At 39.7% G+C, this 19,945-nt stretch overlaps 1 protein-coding gene across 1 annotated transcript in view; it reads right to left on the reverse strand.

The window, feature by feature from the left end:
- Positions 1-460: 460 nt before the first annotated feature.
- Positions 461-19,945, reverse strand: part of LOC105921789 (receptor-type tyrosine-protein phosphatase S) — a 368,492-nt gene continuing 349,007 nt past the window's right edge. The window contains 4 exon segments of the mRNA XM_036131703.1: positions 461-645; positions 717-781; positions 3,277-3,412; positions 17,310-17,464. Coding sequence (XP_035987596.1) covers positions 636-645; positions 717-781; positions 3,277-3,412; positions 17,310-17,464 — 366 coding nt within the window. The 3' untranslated portion in view covers positions 461-635.

Raw genomic sequence — 19,945 nt, forward strand, 5'->3', positions numbered from 1 at the left:
CCTCTTGCGTTCATTAAAAAATGTTCACAAAGCTGCTGGACACTCTAGCATCACTCTTTACAAGCTTGTCATTCGAATCATTTTAACACACATTTCTAACTCAATTTACTGAAATGTTACCGTTACTGCAATAACATTACAGTGCAGATTTATGCTGCGAAATGGCCTACCCATTTTTGGGCAATGTAGTTGGCAGCTTTGTTTTTCTTTTTCCAACTTTGCACACTCCTCCCTATTAACCCTCCCTGCTCCAAGTTAAGTCCAAATGCTTTAAGGAAATCAAGTTTAAAGGCATTTAATTCATTTGTGACTTGGGTCTGACTTAATTGTAGGTTGCAAGACCACACCTATTATATATATATATATATATATATATATATATATATATATATATATATATATATATATATATATATATATATATATATATATATATATATATATATATATATATTGTGTGTGTGTTTTAATATGAAATTTTTCAATTAATCACACTAGTAAAAATGGATGTGTATGCATATGGATGGGGGGATTATAAGCTTTCTTTGGAAAGGCATTGGTGGAATGGTGGTTTAGCAACAGTCCACACAGAAGTGGTGATCTTCTTTCTCCTTTCGTGGTCATCTCCTGCCTTCCTACAGGAAGCTACAAAAGGAGTAATTTGATTTGGCTTTGGCTCCAATTTCTGCTTTGAGCGTGTTCACGGGTCAATTTACATTTCATAGACATCAAAGCTTCCCAGGTACTCCAAAGCTGCCCTGTAGCACATACGGTACTGCTCCTACAGACAAAAAAAAAACAAAAAACAGATTAACCAAAATTAAATTACTAAAATTTGTTCTGTAACATTTACTGCAGTAACCCTTGCACTGGCATTGAAAGGTTTATACCAACATCAAACAGTCAATATTGTTGTATTATGGGTGAATTAAATAGAAACAGTGTCTAACTTGTATATGTTTGTTTTACAAGGGATGTCGATGGAACATATTTTATATCAGATATACCAAAAATTTAAAAAAATGTTTGTCCATACAGAATTGGAGATAGACAATACTAACATAGACATACTAACAGCTAGACATACTGCTAGATATACTACCATAGTTTGTAAATAATAATAAAGCATTTTGAGATAGAACTTTTAAGGACTTTGCAAATAAAATCCTGAAAATCCTAACTCTCTAGATGCCTCAAGTTTGTTTTGGGGAAAAAGGTGAAAGGTCAAGCTTGTGTTTTTAACATAAACCATGTTCAACCTTGCAATTTACTACCAATATTGATAAAATAGTCTTAGGCTGGCTTCACACTGACTATGTTCCATGTACTCTCTGTCAATGCAAAATGTGCCATGCGGCAATCTAAACAGGATAGGTGAAGGATCCATTCATGCATCCAGACAGCCAGCCCTCCTCCTTTATTTTGAAATATACCAGATCCACATTACTCTTCTTGTGTCTGACTCCCTGTTTGCCTCATCTGTTTTTTAGAAATTGACACATTCGCTTTGTTATCCATCAAAAACAGGCTTGATCTGTATTCCTGACAGACGATGGAGGAGGATTCAGCACCACGGAGCCTGTGTGAAATACCACATTGACTACTGTAGAACGGCTTTAATTGTGATGGAAGGAGTATGCACGGATGATGTGTCCACCCTAACAGGTGGTATCCTGAAGGTGTCCACCAAACTTCATGACAATCCATTTGGCTTTTTTGGCTGCTAACCTTGCCTGCAAGCTGAATTCTCACGGTGTTTGTGTGTTCACAAACACACAAGAATCCATCTTGCCCTACTCCTGCCTCAACTGTTTGGGACAGAACCAAAAATGGTTCAGGCCAATTGGCCAGTATTGCAATGTAATTACATTGCAATACTGCAATGTATTGCAATGTAATTACATTGCAATACTGCAATGTAATTACATTGCAGAATTGTGGTTTTCTTAACTGTCAACGGGTCACCAGTGACCCATCAGAATACATTTTTAACTTCTAAGCGCTGTAGTTGCAACCCGAGACTTCTATTTAAAAACCTCTGGTTTCAAGATGGAAATCTAGGCCCTTCTCCTTTTGATTGAGACCTCTTTTGACCAATTGTGTTGATCCACAGTTTCTCCAGAGCCAATGTTATTCACCATAGCTAATTTTTGAGAAAATTAACAAAGCTGACTGCCCCTGAGCAGGTCCTTTGGTATTCAATTCATATAAATAACACAGCCTCATCAGTTTACAACAGACCATAATATACCCCAAAAACTTCAGAAAATTTGTATTTGTTGTCATGGCCCCTTTAAGACGTTAAGGTTGGAAATACAGCTGTAATGACAGGAAGAGCTGCCGAGCCCACAGCTGAAGCAATATAAACATGGCAGCGAGGAGGACACATGTGTAGCTGCTGCTATCACATCTGTTTTGTCAGGATCTATGGTTTCATTTTTGAGAGGAAAACAGCAAGAAGTTCTTTGACCAGCATAACTTACTGTGGTTTCTCATGGCACCTGCTGCATACATTTTCATTTGATACGGTGAATGGCCAAAACCAACCTTTGGTAGGCTGGCACTAGGTGTCGCTTTGCCCAATCAGCTCAGAAAGTACTGCTGAGTGTCTCTTCTTTCCCTGAATGGATTTGATGGGAGCAGGCCCAGATTGATAATATGCAAAACATTAAGTGCTACACACTATCAATCTGGCTTGCCATGTTAGTATAGGGCCCCCTCTTTCTAGATTTTATAGATTTTTTTTACATGAAACAAAGTCTTGGAAGTAAGGATTCTATAGGATACATGAGTTTCAGTTTCTGATATGTTGTGACTAAATACAGGCACAACATATCAGAAACTGAAACTCATGTATCCTAGTGGTCAAATTTAGCAAATCTTTCTCTGTGCATAAATGGGGCAACTCCTTTATATTCTGCATTTCCCTCAACAAAATCTTTCAGTTTTACTGAACTCAACTGTGAACAGTGAAATGTGAGATGACCTATAAGTCACTGCCATCTTATTTTCATATTTTCTCATAATGTATTAAGGATGTCTTGAACATATGTACTAGGCTTCATGAAAATCTAACACTCAAATACAAACCTTTGTAGCCTGTAGTACCTCCTTTCATTTTAAAATATAAAAACATAACAGAATTTGTAGAGAGCATATCTAATCCTATATAGGGTCTGCATTTTTATTTTGAAATCATCTTGTCAATGATAACCCAACAACATACGTTAACATCTAACGTGTGGTAATCACACAACGACTTTAACAAAGAAATACCTCTGTCTGAACCATGGCTGGCCTTTGAGTTCGGAGAATCTTGACAGTCTGAAAGATGTCAACCACGCTTTCGTACCTCATCCTCTCCAACACGATACTCAAAGTGATGAATACTCCAGTCCGTCCAACCCCAGCACTAGTGGAAAACCATTACATATTACTAGAATCATCACATTTAGGGTAAAGTGAAGATACACCCTCTGGGTAAATCTTAGGCAATAAAGGCAGCAGATATACAGTGAAACGTGTGCCTCTGCATTTGTCTGGCATTTCAGAGGCAACAGTTGGGGCTGTGTGTTAAAATGCTGTATATATTTAAAAGTACTTAAAAACTAAAATTTTAAAGGGAAACTCTCAAACTGGAACTTGCAAGTGTAGTTTAAGTGAGCAAGTGTGCATTTATCCTCAAGTAATGGTCGCTGGCCAAGAAAAAATAAGAAATTTGTGAAAAATTACTTCATTCATCTTTTAAGCACAGTTCGAAGTCTGAAATGTGCCATGTCCCACAACTCCAGCTGGAAATGAAGCTGAGTGGGGATGGAGCCCCCCTCCATCCCTATCAACACCTACGGGGAACCAACAGTGCATATTGGAGAATGTGTCTTCTCATGGCCAGGACAGTTCAGAAATGTCATCACCTAGTGATGATATTTCTTATCTTTTGGGAGAAAACGGGAGCACCACGTATCACTTGGTATACTTCTCTCCAAAGTGCCTCAAAAGCAGGCTACGCGTTAACAGAACCATGTGGGTTGGATTTCCGAGGACCACCTCCACTCTGCATATATGAAGTCTGAACAGGTGGACCAGATATTAATATTACACCTATGTTCCTCCAGGATGTGTCTGGCCCCTTGGCAAAACAATACAGGAGAACACCTCTTCAGATCACTAAAATAACAGAAACCAGAAAAATTAAATCCAAGCCCCTAAATTCAAATATTAGATTAATCCCCTGTTTGATACAAACTCAAACTGAAGAACTGTCTACCACCAAGTCACTGAGAATGGCTCCGCAAAATATAAGGTAATCATCAGCAAAACGACTTCTGATTCATGACTTCAGCACTGACCATAATATTGATGTTATGTTTCTAACTGAAACATGGTTTGATGACAATCACCTATACTAATTGAATCAGCGCCTAATAAATACAACTTTTTAAGTGAAATTAGAAAGCATAAGAGGGGAGGAGGGGTTACTACAATTATAATATTATACTGTAAGAACGTTTTCCTTTGAAAATATAAATCTTTTGAACATTTGGGTATTGAGATAAAATGGCCATAAACAAGCTCTGACACTAACTATATACAAAACCCTAAGATATGAAAAGATTGGCTTTTATCTGTTATATCCATTGATTATGACTGTTTATTAATTGTGGGAGATTTCAACATCCACGTGGATAAGTCAAAAGACAGACGCAAAAAAGCTGCGTGATATACTTGATAACTTGGGTATGATTCAACATATTAAACAATCAACGAATAATCAAGGATACACTCTGGACTAATCAGCAAGAGTGTTAATACACTGAGGAAAATAATTATGTGAACAGCCTGCAACTTTGCAAGTTCTCCCACTTAGAAATCATGGGTCAGAAATTTTCATCTTAGATGCATGTCCACTGTGAGAGACATAATCTAAAAAAGAAAATCTGGAAATCACAATGTATGATTTTTTAGGAAATTACCGGGAGAAGAAACAGCCACCCTGGATCATTCAGACCCTGCTCCTAGGACAGCCTCAAGTAAGCTCCTTACATTGTCCTCCGTACCGCGCAGAGCCCATATGACCATCATAACTAAGACCAGAGCGCATTTCGTGTGTCGGTGACGGGTTCACGATGGCCATATTGTACGGTTAGACTTATAGAATCAGAATCAAGTTTATTGCCAAGTAGGTTTGCACTTACAAGTAATATAATTATAGTTCAAAACTAGAAGTCCCAGAGATATGATCATTTTCGTCAGCCTCCAGTCCTCCCGACAGTAATTCACAACTCATGAATCCCTGTTCAGATGTAAATGCCCCATTAGCCCCGTCGTTGGAGAACCATTCCACCCCCTTCAGTTTCGTTTTTAGCTCAAACCTCTCTGTTGACGAGTGTTTTACCTGAGAGCGGGAGGGGGTATGGGGGATCATATTTGTAATTTAATATAACTAGGTCTACGTCATCAGTGTCGCCAAGACCGGAATAATTTTAGACAGCGAAGCCACCAGCGCAGCGATCAGCTGTATATCTGCATGTGCTGGAACGTTGTAAAGACGGCTAGCAAGAATATTTATACAATAATGACCATCTGCCCTATTTACTAGGGGGCAAATATAACTCAAGTCAGTTCAGCGCGATCTCTCCAGCGCGACGCTGCAGCGCGCCCGCACACACACACACACACACACGCGCGCGCGCGCAGGATTTGTGGTCCAAAGACTTTGGGAATGCACACATCAAAGCCACAATGCCTCGAAACCGGTTTCAAGATATGATGAACACGGGCGGATTTAGGAAATTTGGGGCCCTAGGCAAAGAAAGGCATGGGGCCCTCAGAATTGTGAAAACAACACATAACAGACCCATTATACAGATACAAAAATTTTAATAGAATATATATACTTTATTTTTCTCATTTTGTCTCTCTTTTATCCCTTTTCTTGTTGTTTTCCTCTATGTTTTCTTTTGTCACTTTTTCTAGTAGACAAGCCATGATCTACTTATCTGTTCTCTTTTTTATTTGAATGAAATAATAGCTGGAAGTAAGTCTGCGCCTGTCTCCATTTCTTGGCAAGATCCTGTTCTTCACCTAGAGCGGTCCTCTCAGTACTATTGAGCAGTGTGCACGATCAGACAGCTGATTGGCAAGACCTGGGTCATATTCAGGAAGTAAACCGTGCTGACTGCTTACCAGCCGAGTGGATGATGCTGGACTCTCTCAGTCTGGTGGAACAACATCATTCTCAAAGCCTGGCTGGATAATCAGCCCCCAGGGACTTGGGGGCCCTAGGCAACTGCCTAGTTTCGCCTAATGATAAATCCACCCCTGATAATCAAATATCTGCACTTCGACAACAAAGACACTCATTTGGAACATGTGAAAACGGACAAATTTGCTGCAATTTCAAACGTCTGGCAACAGTTTGTACAGAACTGTGTGTGTCCTACAGTCCAGGGTAACATATTCCTGTTGATGAGCAGTTATTTCCATCAAAGGTTTGTTGTCCCTTTCTGCAATACATTGCATCAAAGCCTGATAAATTTGGAATTAAGCTTTGGATTGCAGTGGATCTGGACACAAAATACATGTGTAATGCCATCCATATTTGGGAGAAGATCCCTCCCGCTCCACAGGAGAAAGGCTGTCTGAGAACGTTGTTGTGAAACTGATGGAGCCATTTATGGACCAGGGCAGGACTGTACCTATGGACAATTTGATGAACTTTGTTAGAGGTGTATGCAGGAAAAGGCAATACAAGAACAAAAGATGAGACAGCATTGTGAGATGAAGAGACGTTCTCATGGTAAAACAACACAGTGCAACAGGAATCTCTGCACTGAGCGTTGTGTGCACTGCACAAAGTATACCTGTCGCAAATGCAGGAAGGACTCACCTTGGGTTTGTGGAAACTGCTAAATGGGACAATTATAGCTTCATATGTAGTGCTTTTCCTTGGGTGAAATCAGTTACTCCAATACTGAAGTCATACTGTTTGTTATTTTCTAAGCTGAAATGTTGAATGACATGAAAAGGCGAGACAAGACAAAATACAATTATTCTCTAAGTTGTTCTTTCTTTCACGTAGTGAGCTTTGCAATATAAATGTGTCTGTTGGTGAATAGACAATATAAATAGGCTCTGCCTTGCCTTGTTGGAAAAGCATGGCTATAGGGTAGTTCACGCTAATGTCACGCGTAACGTCAGCGCTACATCCGGGTCCCGCGGGTAGGCAAAAAACAGAGCTGCTCTCGTCTACTATCATTACAAAATGGGTGATTTAGAGCGTACTTTTAGTTTGTTTATTTTTGGAATCTAAACAATGTCTATGACTTGTTGTGCTCCTGGTTGCACACAGAGGCATTCCAAATCGTTGGATGTACGTTTCTGTCGTTTACCGAAGGAGGAAGGACGAAGAAAGAAATGGATATTTTCAATGAAAAGAGCGCAGGCAGACACTCCCAATGGACTGGGGGAGCCATCATACTACGACAGAATGTGCAGTCTACACTTCATCTCCGGTAAATACAACTTATTTCTGCTCTAGTCATTGTTCTACTTAAATAGCGGCGGAGGGGAGGTGGCGATCGCTAGACGGGCCGTGTCCAACGCTGTGTCCAACGCCGCTTTGTGCTGTTGCACAAACATGTGAACAACATTAATCCATCCTTCCATCCATTTTCTGACCGCTTAATTCCTCATGGCGTCGCGGGCGTTGCTGGAGCCTTTTTCCCGATATAAAATAATTGTAGCCGTCCAGTGGTTTCATGCTTTCATGCTCTCTCATCTGTACTGGCCTGCGTGTTTATAAGGCAGCTGTATATGTCGCGGTACGGAACACTTGGCCAGCATTTCACAGACTCGCTCCGTCCCTTCAGGCTTTTGCTGTGTGAATCTGGCAACCTGATACCATCAACCATCAACTTACTCTTAAAACGATCTTGTGATACGTTATCTAAAGAAGAAAAATACGTGGAGAACTCGTCAGTTTGTTTGCGTCCGCCATTGTGTTCGCCTTTTGCCTACCAGTCCGGCGCGCCTGCGCAAAAAACCCGGATGAAAACAATAGCAGTGAACTACCCTATGGCCTGTTCTCAGCTCAGGAACTAGGACCCGTCACAGGCTATTTGCATTACAATAGGGACAGTTAGCAAGGTAGAGTGAATACACAAACCTGAAGAGGGGAGGGGGGCTTGCAAGAAAACTGAAATTCTCTGGGACTTAATTCAAGTGGACTGTAGGCAAAAAGGCTCTTTATACTGTAAAGGTTGCAGGCCCTGAGCTAGAATCATGTAAGAATTCCAGCTACCAGTAGTACTAATTAAAGATGCTACCAATGAAGGGCTGGATTAATGAGAAAGGCACACTCCCTTAATAACCCCAAAGAGAGGTAGGAAACTGATTTATTTCCAGAAATGGCATATGATTTACTGGGCACCAGCCAGTGATGTAAAACTAGCTACCAGAGCTGCCTTCCATGCTGGTCGTAACTTTAGCTTCTGTCCGTAAAGAATCAAAAACACGGCATTCGTTAAAATGAGAGGTTAGTTGGGGATTACGACACGTTTTCTTTCCGCGGACCGACTCGCGGAGCGGGGGGTATCCATGTGTTTTTTCCCTGCCATTCACGCATGCGCGAAAGCAACAACACACCGCGTGTTAACGTCACTTTTTTTTTTTGCCGAGGTGGTAGCGTGAGTTTGGCGAGGCGGCCGCCTCGCCAAGATAGCGCTGCGGGAAACCCTGTGTGTGTGTATATATATATATATATATATATATATATATATATATATATATATATATATATATATATATATATATATATATATATAAATAAATGAAACGGTTGGTACATCTCCATGCAGCATAGGAATGAGGCATCTTCTCCGATCGACGTTCACTACAACAGAACTTAACTTCTTTCTGCCACATACAATATGGCGGTGACACTGACGCACGAACCAGCGCCCAATGAGGCATCTACGTAAAGGATGTCTATGGGTGTATAGACCAGTTCAACAGTGACGTCACGAGCTACATCAGCGCTACATCCGGGTCACGGTGGTAGGCAAAAACAGTACTGTTTTCGCCTACAGCTGTGACAAAACGGGTGAATTTGAGCGTACTTTTAGTTAGTTTATTTTTGGAATCTAAACAATGCCAACGACTTGTGCTCCCGGTTGCACACAGAGGCTTTCCAAATCGTCTGATGTACGTTTCTTTCGTATACCAAAGGACAAAGAAAGAAGAAAGAAATGGATAATTTCAATGAAAAGGATGCAGGCAGACAATCCCAATCAACTGTGGGAGCCATCATACCATGACAGAATTTGCAATCTACACTTCATCTCCGGTAAATACAACTTAATTTTGCACTAGTCATTGTTTTACCTAAATAATTATATTCATAAAAAATTAGGATATATATTTAAGTCAAAACGTAAACGTTCGTTTCGTAATAATATATGTACACGTACAATGTATGCAAACCCTCTGGCATGAGTCTGTGAAAAGGATTAATAAAACAAATACACCAAAATAATCCTTTGTGAACAATGTTTTTTTTTATTAATTAAATGCTTATTGTGGAATCGTAGTAATTTTTTGACTTTTAATTTGAATCCATGTACTGGGTTAGGCAGGGAAATCTATTCGCCAGCCCCACCAAGATTATTTTTCACCAGCTGCCACTTAAGAGGTTAAAGGGTGCTGTAATTGGATGATCGACTGGAAATTATGTGTTAAGGCACATCCGGCCCACGTGGCCACTAGCTTGATGGGTGAATTTTAAAGTTACACAAAACGCCATTAATTCAATATTAATGTTCGCTATTAATATAAATTACGTTTACCAGGGTAAAGCCAGGCATACAATGTATGAGTTTTTGCCCTTTTTGAGCCAATTCTTCAGTCGTGCGAGAAATTATGTTTGTTTACGTTTGGTTTTAGTAGTGCCATCTCCCACTGGGCTGAGTCCGACGTGTGGTTTTTGGATGTACAGTGTGAGCACTTAAGTTGCATCAGAGCGTCGGGCCGTACAGTGTAAGAACAGATATCGTGAGCAGTGAACTTTTAAAACCTGCGGTTTCGCTGTACAGTTTAAGCTGTATATGAGTACGACGATTGAAAATATCGTACAGTGTATGCCTGGCTTTAGTAGTAAGTTATTAAAGAGGCTAATAGCGGCGAATGCTAGTGGACATTCCGTTTCTGCTTTCAGGGATGAAGGCTGGGCTTAGTGGATGAGTGCTCTCGCTGTAGGGATGTGGTGGCTGACTGAAATGCAGGCTTGGTGCCATAAAGGACTCTGAATATGGACAACCGGCAGTGGGCAAAAACAACAGTCTTGTCAGCAACAGAAACAAAAGATGTGTTTCGCAACTTCCTGCATTTCCCTTCAGATTTTCTTGTACACAATTAAAACAAAACACACATTACGAAAAACATTAGGATTATGTAAAGGTGAAAACTTTTAAAGAAGCAACTTGATAGAATCATAGAGCAACCTAATAAATTAAGTGGGTATTATATCAACAGTTGAATAAATAAAATTAATTAGTTTTCACTATATAAGCAGAGTAACCTGAACCTTTAAACTACCTGCTGATGCGAAGGAAATTGCGATCTTAAAATAATGGATAAGCAAAATTAGCATAATTACTCCTTCTACTAACTAACATGGGTAAATTGGGGATTATAGCACCAGCGTACAACTGTTTACCTACAATATTTATGGAGATTTAATATCTCTCAAGTCGGACACAAATAACTCAATGGTTCTTTTTAACCAGATGTTAAAACATCCTGAGGGGAATAACACATAAAACTGAGTTTAGCTAACTGTTAACCTAGAGGGCTTTTAGATCAGGATAATTTAATGGTTATCCTCTTACATATAGAAAAGAAGTAAGATTAAATTAATTAGATTAAATTATGGGGACATTTTGGATCTGGTCAAGATTGCTGTGGGGCAGTAATGATAAAAGGGTAACAGTTTGAGAAACATCAAAGTTGCAATGGCACCCAACATTGGAACTCCTCTTGTGTAAAGATAATCTTGAACGGGACATGCAGTGAGATCCTGGGCTTACAACGAGAGACGTTTCACACACACAAGCTGCTGTGGTTTGGAGCTGTTGTAAATTTGTCACAGCTGGTGGAACCAGGCTGGACCCAGCGAGACGACGAGGTGGTCCCACAGGTTACCTGACACCTAACACTGACTGTGAAGGGTTTTGGTTTTTTAGGGTTGCTGAAAAAAGAAAGCATCAGAGAAAACCTTTCCTGACCAGGCACTCAAAACACATAGATCTGATTACAGAGGACTAGACAAATAGGAAAGCAGACACGCGTTCATCCAAGAACTTCTTAATCAAAGTCCTTAATCCTCAATTAAAAATTGCAAATAATCACATGTAAGGTTGACTTTTTTTTTTAGGATTTAATTGGGAACTAATTCTGAGTTGCTTAAGTAGCTTTCAAATGAGCTCCTGTTCTCTACCTCTCCTGCTCGCTGCTTTGTTGTGATGAACCTTGGCATTCTTAAACAGATACCAGCATGGTATAAATATTTTGTCTTCTCTGTGCAGATTTGCACCTCGTTTCTTAAAGCAACACTTCCCCTAAAAAAAGAGAGAGAGAGGGAGAGAGGTTTGATGGAAGTCAAGCTGAAGCTGAAAACTACTGCAAATACATCCATCCATCCATCCATCTTCTGACCCGCTTAATCCCTCATGGGGTCGCGGGGGTTGCTGGTGCCTATCTCCAGCGTTCACTGGGCGAGAGGCGGGGTACACCCTGATAGGTCGCCAGTCTGTCGCAGGGCAACACAGAGAAAAACAGGACAAACTACTGCAAATACATTTGGACTTAAATATTACTCTTTAATTAATAATTAAATTGCAGAATTTTGGGAGCTAAATAATTGAGCACGGGAATATCTTCAATGTGAAAGTGCTTGAGAGATGTTTTTTCATAAATGACACATGAATAGGAGTTTGATAACAACACTAACTAGAATCGTTCAACTTCTAAAGAAGTTGAAGAAGGCGCCCGCCTGGTGGTGGGCATGACCGTCAAAGGCAAAGCTTCCGAGTTCCTTGGCCGTAGTCTCTCATCGCTTGGGGATTTTAAAATCAAACCTTCTGAGTGAAAAGGATTTGTCTTCATCAAAACCTGCCGACCGGGAAAACTTTGCGTCTGCAGAGCTGCAAACTGTGTATTTCGATCTGAGACGCAGCTAATGAGCTAATTGGCAACAGCCGACAGTCAACGTTTCCCATTCATTTGCTACGGTAGTCCTAAACCACTACTGACATAATACACTTTTTGGCCACAAGCGTCATTTTTGGGCGTTGTTTCCACCTCTTCTCCTAGAGCCGTTTTTAATAGAAAGAAGAAAAGGCAAAAACGGTCCAAACAAAGGGTCGTAACGTTTACATTTGTAACCTCTGCCTTACATAAACACTAGAATTAAATCTAAATAAAAGTATAGACAATTATTTCAGTAACTCAATTCAGTAAGTGCCATTCCATCCATCCATCCATCCATCCACTATATACAGGAGTTGGACAATGAAACTGAAACACCTCTCATTTTAATGTGGGAGGTTTCATGGCTAAATTGGACCAGCCTGGTGGCCAATCATCATTAATTGCACATTGAACCAATAAGAGCAGAGTGTGAAGGTCCAATTAGCAGGGTAAGAGCACAGTTTTGCTCAAAATATTGCAATGCACACAACATTATGGGTGATATAACAGAGTTCAAAAGAGGACAAATTGTTGGTGCACATCTTGCTGGATGTGTCAACTTTCTTCAATTGAATAAAAACAAAACTGAAGTAATAATATTTGGACCAATAGAGGAGAGATCAAAAGTTAGCACAGCTTCAGTCGCTTCAGCTAGAAACCACTGATCAAGGCCGAAATCTGGTTGTAGTGATGGACTCAGACCTGAACCTCCAAAAGCATCTACAGACAGTGACAAGGTTGGCTTTCTATCACCTGAGGAACATTTCCAGGATTAAAGGACTAATGTCTCAAAAGGATCTGGAGAAACTAATCCATGCGTTTATATTTAGTAGAATTTATTACTGCAACGGTGTTTTCACAGGTCTGCCTAAAAAGTGGATCAGACAGCTGCAGCTGATCCAGAACGCTGCTGCCCGCATCCTCACTAAAACCAAGAAAGTAGAGCACATCACCCCAGTTCACCTCTGCCTTACATAAACACTAGAATTAAATCTTAAGAAATAAAAGTATAGACAATTATTTCAGTAACTCAATTCAGTAAGTGAAATACGCTATATACAGGGGTTGGACAATGAAACTGAAACACCTCTCATTTTAGTGTGGGAGGTTTCATGGCTAAATTGGACCAGCCTGGTGGCCAATCATCATTAATTGCACATTGAACTGTTGATAAATAGAAAAATATTTTAATAAGACACTGTGTGCAGTACTGTCAGTCACTTTAATGCATTGGCAGGCATGCATATTGACAGGCATATTTACAGTAATAACAGAAATATATAGAAAATATATTCAATTTATTATGAGTATTGATGGGTGGCACGAGGGGGTAGCGGTGGGCTTCGCACAGCACGACACAGCGATGCTAGTAAGGAGTTATTTTGTGCCTTTGACTTGAACATGCACAAACCAATCCGAGCACGCAGTGAGACAGGTATTGATGGGGGGGGGGGGGGGATTTAAGAAAAAAAGGAAAAAGAAATAAACAGTTGAAAATTTTAGCCTAGAAAATTTAGGCTAAAATATTCAACTCTTTATTCTTTTTCTTCAATCCCACTGTTATGTTTAGTCATTTCTGCCAAAAGCTGCAGCATTTTGATTTAATCCATCTGATTGCAGTATTTGCAAGCCATACTCTGATTGGATGGAAAAAAAACTGCCTGTGATTGGCTTGTCGAGTGGACAGTTTTCTAAGTGGCAAGCGGAGAGACAACTTGTTATGTACTAAAACTGCCAAGTACTGAGAAAGTCATGTGCTGAAATATTTTGCATGTTATTTATTTATTTATATATAAATAACATTCATAATATATAACTAACAGTATACAAAAACACATATATACATATTAATATTTACACACACACATATATATATATATATATATAAATATGTGTGTATATATATATATATATATATATATATATATATATATATATATATATATAAATAAATATGTGTGTGTATATATATACACATATATATATATATATATATATACACATATATATATATATATATATATATATATATATATATATATACATATATATATATATATATATATATATACACATATACATATATATATATATATATACACATATACATATATATATATATATATATACACATATACATATATATATATATATACACATATACATATGAGTATATATGAGGCGCCCGCCATGCATTTTCAATGCATAGGCGGGCGCCTAATAAAGAAATCCTTATTGGGTGCATAACATAAGGCCTCCGCCATGCATTTTCAATGCATAGGCGGGCGCCTAATAATAAAGAAACCCTTATTAGGTGCATAACATAAGGCCTCCGCCATGCATTTTCAATGCATAGGCGGGCGCCTAATAATTACACATTTGTTTCTGTTTCTGGGTAGAAGACAAAGCCTCGTGTCTGCCAACCATCTTCATGGAGTATTCTATCATGGAGAAATGCTCATTGACCAAGCCAGAACTGAACATTTATTACCATACAGCTCAATCGTCCAGCCTGCAAGCGGGAAACAAGAAGAGGACTGGGGATGAAGAAGCCAGAGAACTCTGATTTCTTATTCTTCAACGGGAGGAGTTGCCTGAAGAACCCTAAACGAGATTAGATTAATTTCTGCCTTGTGCTTTGAATGGCCTGAAGGCTTTCTTAACTTTGCCTTTTATGACGTTCGGACTCTTCTCATATTGTGTTACTGTTTTTTTAACTGCTCTGTTCCGCTGACTTACATGTTTGATTTTCTGTGTTATGACATCTACACTGTGATGTTGCATTATGTTGATTAGTATAGTTGTATGATAAAGAATGGAAACTGTCAGCTTTGGACACACAAAGACCTACGGTTTATGCTATCTTTTGCTTTGAAATAGGAAAAACAGGATCTGATTGACATCACAGATCCTTAAAAATACTTGAAAATGATAATTCTTCAGATTTAATACGGGGTCTTCGCGCTTAGATTGGCCAAGAGCGGGATTTCACCTGGGGTCACATCAGTTTTTATCATCTTTTAGAAAGGAGTTTTTCTGGTGAGTAAAGGCCCAGTCTGCCCTCTGATGCTCCACACTGGTACTCCTGGATTTGTAAGGTATAAAAGTGATGGATGTTTATCCATGGGAATGGAGAGTGGAGGACCAAGTAAGGTGTTTTACATGGTGGGGGATAAAGTAGACGGATTCGAACTTGGTTACTGAACAGGTTAATTTACCTAGTGTAATGTAAATTTAAATAATGTGCGCGTAGGAACAAAGGCCTAACTCTATTAATGGAAACCCAAATTGTAGAAAAAGCTACACCTTTGATCTTGTGTGTTCAAACTCTATGAAGCATTCATGTTGATCTGTACTGAAAGTTCCAGCACTGCCCGGTTCCAACACGGGAACCTTTTGGGTCACATATTCATGTGATGGGTCATCATGTTTTGTGTGTGATCACACAGAAAAAACGTTTTCTCTGCGATCAAAAGGGAGAAGTGTTAATGGAGAATTATTCTGAAGTCACTTTGGCCTCCCGCCACTTGGACATGTGAGCATGGGTCCGCTGATTGCAATTTATATCTACGCAGTATCTGCGTAGATACTGTGGGGGATGATTATTTTCTCTGATAGACTGTTTTTGTCTTGTCTCATGCCATGGCCACTGTGCAGTATTAGGGGGAGCCGAAAGCGAGACAGTGCAGAGACAGGGCAGATGCAGACTGCAGCGGGACCGTGGGGTGCGATTACTTTCCATCTATGTAATCTCTGCTCTGTTTCTCAAAAAAAGTGCTGGAACTTCATCACCGCCGTCTCCTTATTCAGTAATTATGGGAATTCAGTTATTATCGTTTAGAATTCCATCCACAGTCCCCAACGGTGCTCACTGGAATATTTAAAAGTTTAGAAACCCTTCTGTAACAGATGACATCAGAATATTTTGCAACAATAAGGTTGCAAATGTCTTGAGATAGTTATTTGCTTTTACCCATCATGAAATGTTCCTTGTGCGACACCTTGGTAATGACAAGCCTCTTTCTTGACCATAAGTTTGGACTGAACCAGCTGATATTTATTTGCCCTGTCAGGATGTAGGCTGATCACTGAGAGACTTCAGCTGGTGTCTTGGCTTTCCATGATTTTTTTCATCTCCCTTTCTGTGTTTGTTCAATACTTTGTCACTGTTGTAGGATGCTACTTCAGCTCAGCCTTTACCACCATACTCTCAGACATGCTGACCCTGAAGCTTCACCATCTGATTACCTACAGCACTTTCAGATTCTGGATCAGGGATTTCCTCACCAAAAGGCCCCAGGTACTCGAGTTGGGGAAACCCATAATTGCCCCACTGATTCTCAACACCAGAATGCCACAGGGTTGTGTCCTCAGCCCTGCTCTCTTCATCGTCTTCACAAATGATTGCTCTGTTATCCACCCCACAAACATCATTGTGAAGTTTACAGATAACATCACTGTGGTGGGTCTCATATCCAAAAACAATGAGACCCACTGCAGAGAAGAAGTTCACAGTCTGACACAGGGGTGCTACAGGTAAAACCACATCCTGGATACCATCAAAACAAAGGTCCAGGAGGACTGAGCATGCTCCTCTCTGCATACATGGGAAGATGGTGGAGTGTGTGGACAGCAAAAGTTCCTGGACATTTACATTTCCTCTGAAATCTCCTGAGCTGAGAATATGTCCCACTTTGTGAAGAAGGCTCAACAATGCCTCTTCTTTTTTGGATAAAAAGACTGGAATTTCTTCTTAGCTGCTAATAAGGCTGTATAGAGCTACTATCAAAAGCATTTTGTGTCTCAATGTGGCAGTGTGGTATGGGAACTGCACGTGTTTATGGGCCTTTATGTGTTTAATGAGTAAAGACACATGATAAAAAAACACATAAAGAACCTCTGAATCAAGTCATGACTTGAACTCAAAATCAAGTGCATTTGTGTAAAACAAATCAGAATGCTATCAATAACCTGAGCAAGTAGTCAGGTCTCCATAAAGATTATTGGATCATTCATCAGAATCTACAGATGAAATAATGAGGACGAGAACTTCAGAAAATTACCTGCAATGTACTGTGATTGGTCCATCCTGTCCAAACTGGTCTTTAGTTTTATGGACTTGACCAATGAAGTCGATGAAAGCCTCCCCAGTGGTGGGCACTCCTTGCTCTGGCCAATCTGTGTACTGAAATTGCCTGATGGTCCTTGACTGGCCATCCTAGTGGAGACACAGGAAAATAAAAACATATGGAGGAAAACAAGACTGGAGAGTTATGGTAATGTCACTAGCTTCATTAGCACTGTTATTGTTAACTGGATATATTTGATCAATGTCAATGTTCAGAGAGCAACCTTATATATGGATGAAAAACTGGAATAAATTGTACTTAATTGATGGACACTGCTGTTTCGGGGTCAAAAATACACTTTCTCCATTTTGAGAACATCTACTTTAGGGGTGCTATGAGGGTCACTATATATATATATATATATATATATATATATATATATATATATATATATATATATATATATATATATATATATAAACAAATTTATATTGTATTAAAGTGCAATATTTTTTGCAAGCTATCTCAGATAGTGAGACTCAAGTATTATATAGAATCGGTTGGTCTAAAGTCCACAGCCAACCCAGCCAATCCAGCCATATACCAGAACATTCTAGAGCACTTCATGCTTCCCTCTGCAGACAAGCTGTATGGAGATGCTGATTTATTTTCCAGCTGGACTTGGAAGCTGCCCACACTCCCAACAGTACCAAAAGCTGGTTCAGTGACTATCGTGTTATGGTGTTCCTGTGCTTGACTGGCCTCCAGACTCTGACTTGAACCCCATAGAAAATCTATGGAGTAAAGTATCACAACTTTATTGTTGTTGCAAAATCATCGCATTGTACATATTGCAAAAGAATTGTCTGGATAGCAAGTGTTGATTAATTACTTAAGTGCCCTGCATTTAATATGTTTGGTGACATTTTGTGTTTATTGCAACATAAAAAGTTTGAGAAGATGAAGAGGTGGTATAGTGGATAAGAAACTATAGCTAGGTTGCCTCATTTTTTAAACATCACAAGCCAGACAGAGGCCACCTCTATTAACACCCTGTCTTTGAGATGGAATCGATGAATGTTTTTGTTTTTTAGTGGCTGGATAGACTACTCATTATCTGGGGTCTATGTCTGCTATGATCTTAAAGTAGAAAGACTTTAACATTTAAATGTTTTCTGTTGTATTCCAAGCTATATCGTTATTGCAACATTTCCCAATATCACATATCACAACTTTTACTAATATACAATCCTATAGCAGACCCAACAAGACAGATGACCTGAAGGCAGCTATTAAAGGAGAAGTAAATCAAATTATTACATACTGTTCAATAAATTAGGCTGCACAGTGGCGCAGTGGGTAGCGCTGTTGCCTTGCAGCAAGAAGGTCCTGGGTTCAAGTACACCCCTGGGTCTCTCTGCATGGAGTTTGCTTGTTCTCCCTGTGCATGCGTGGGTTCTCTCTGCGTACTCCGGCTTCCTCCCACAGTCCAAAAACATGACTGTTAGGTTAATTGACTTCTCCAAATTGTCCTTAGGTGTGAATGGTTGTTTGTCCTGTTTGTCTCTCTGTGTTGCCCTGTGACAGACTGGCAACCTGTCCAGGGTGTACCCCGCCTCTCGCCCAGTGTACGCTGGAGATAGGCACCAGCAACCCCCCGCGACCCCATGAGGGATTAAGCGGTTTGGAAAATGGATGGACTGTTCAATAAATTATTTGTTCTTTTAATTAAAAGTCATTTTCATTTGTATGTGCTTTACTGGAGGCATCCATGTTGGTCAAAGAACAGTACTGCCACCTCCCAGTTTGTGACGTCATGGTGCAGTATCGGCTGTCGAGCAAGTCCCAATGCTGTACCTGGTGTTTGTCACTACCATGGCCGGATTATCCATAAGGGCCAGTGGGCCAGTGCCCAGGGGCACCAACCATGGGGGGGCACCACATAACACATGCTTTAAAAATATATTTTTCATAAATTGGTATATTATTTACTTGAAATTGTTGAAAGACCATGCATTATTCGTTTTGTGAACACTGATGTCTCTATAATAATAAATGATAAATAAATCAGGATTTTTTTTATTTCAACATTCTAAAATGAGATATTTGAATATTGCTCACTGCTCATATGCCTACATGTAGTTGTGTAAGTTAGTAAATAGTAAATTACATTACAGAAATCCCCTTGATTATGTCTGATGTTTTTGACCGGAGGACAGCACGGGTAAGGGGGGTGGCCTTTGAGGTATAGTGCCCAGGGGCACCACATTGTCTTAATACGGGCCTGGTCACTACACGCTATTATCCAAGATGGCGACGACTAGTGCAGTATGCAAAGCAGAGAGTAATGGATTTAATAGCGACAGTGATGGGAGTTCCATGGATTTATTGTCACCATTTGATAGCAATTTGGAATATATGGAAGACTTTCTTGATAGCAACTTCACTTTTGACGAAATACAGCCATACCAGTTTGAGCCGAGGAGAGCAAAAAGGGACGATTTGAGTTGAATGTGTCTGCTGCGGCTGTGGTGCAGCAGCAGGCCCCTGTCGTCATTTCCTTATTGTTGTGTTATTCTTCTCAGTTTGTTCTTCTTGCCGATCAAATACCTCAATGTCAATATCAATTT

Source organism: Fundulus heteroclitus, unplaced genomic scaffold (genome assembly GCF_011125445.2).
Source record: "Fundulus heteroclitus isolate FHET01 unplaced genomic scaffold, MU-UCD_Fhet_4.1 scaffold_45, whole genome shotgun sequence".
In the NCBI taxonomy this organism is placed as follows: domain Eukaryota; kingdom Metazoa; phylum Chordata; class Actinopteri; order Cyprinodontiformes; family Fundulidae; genus Fundulus; species Fundulus heteroclitus.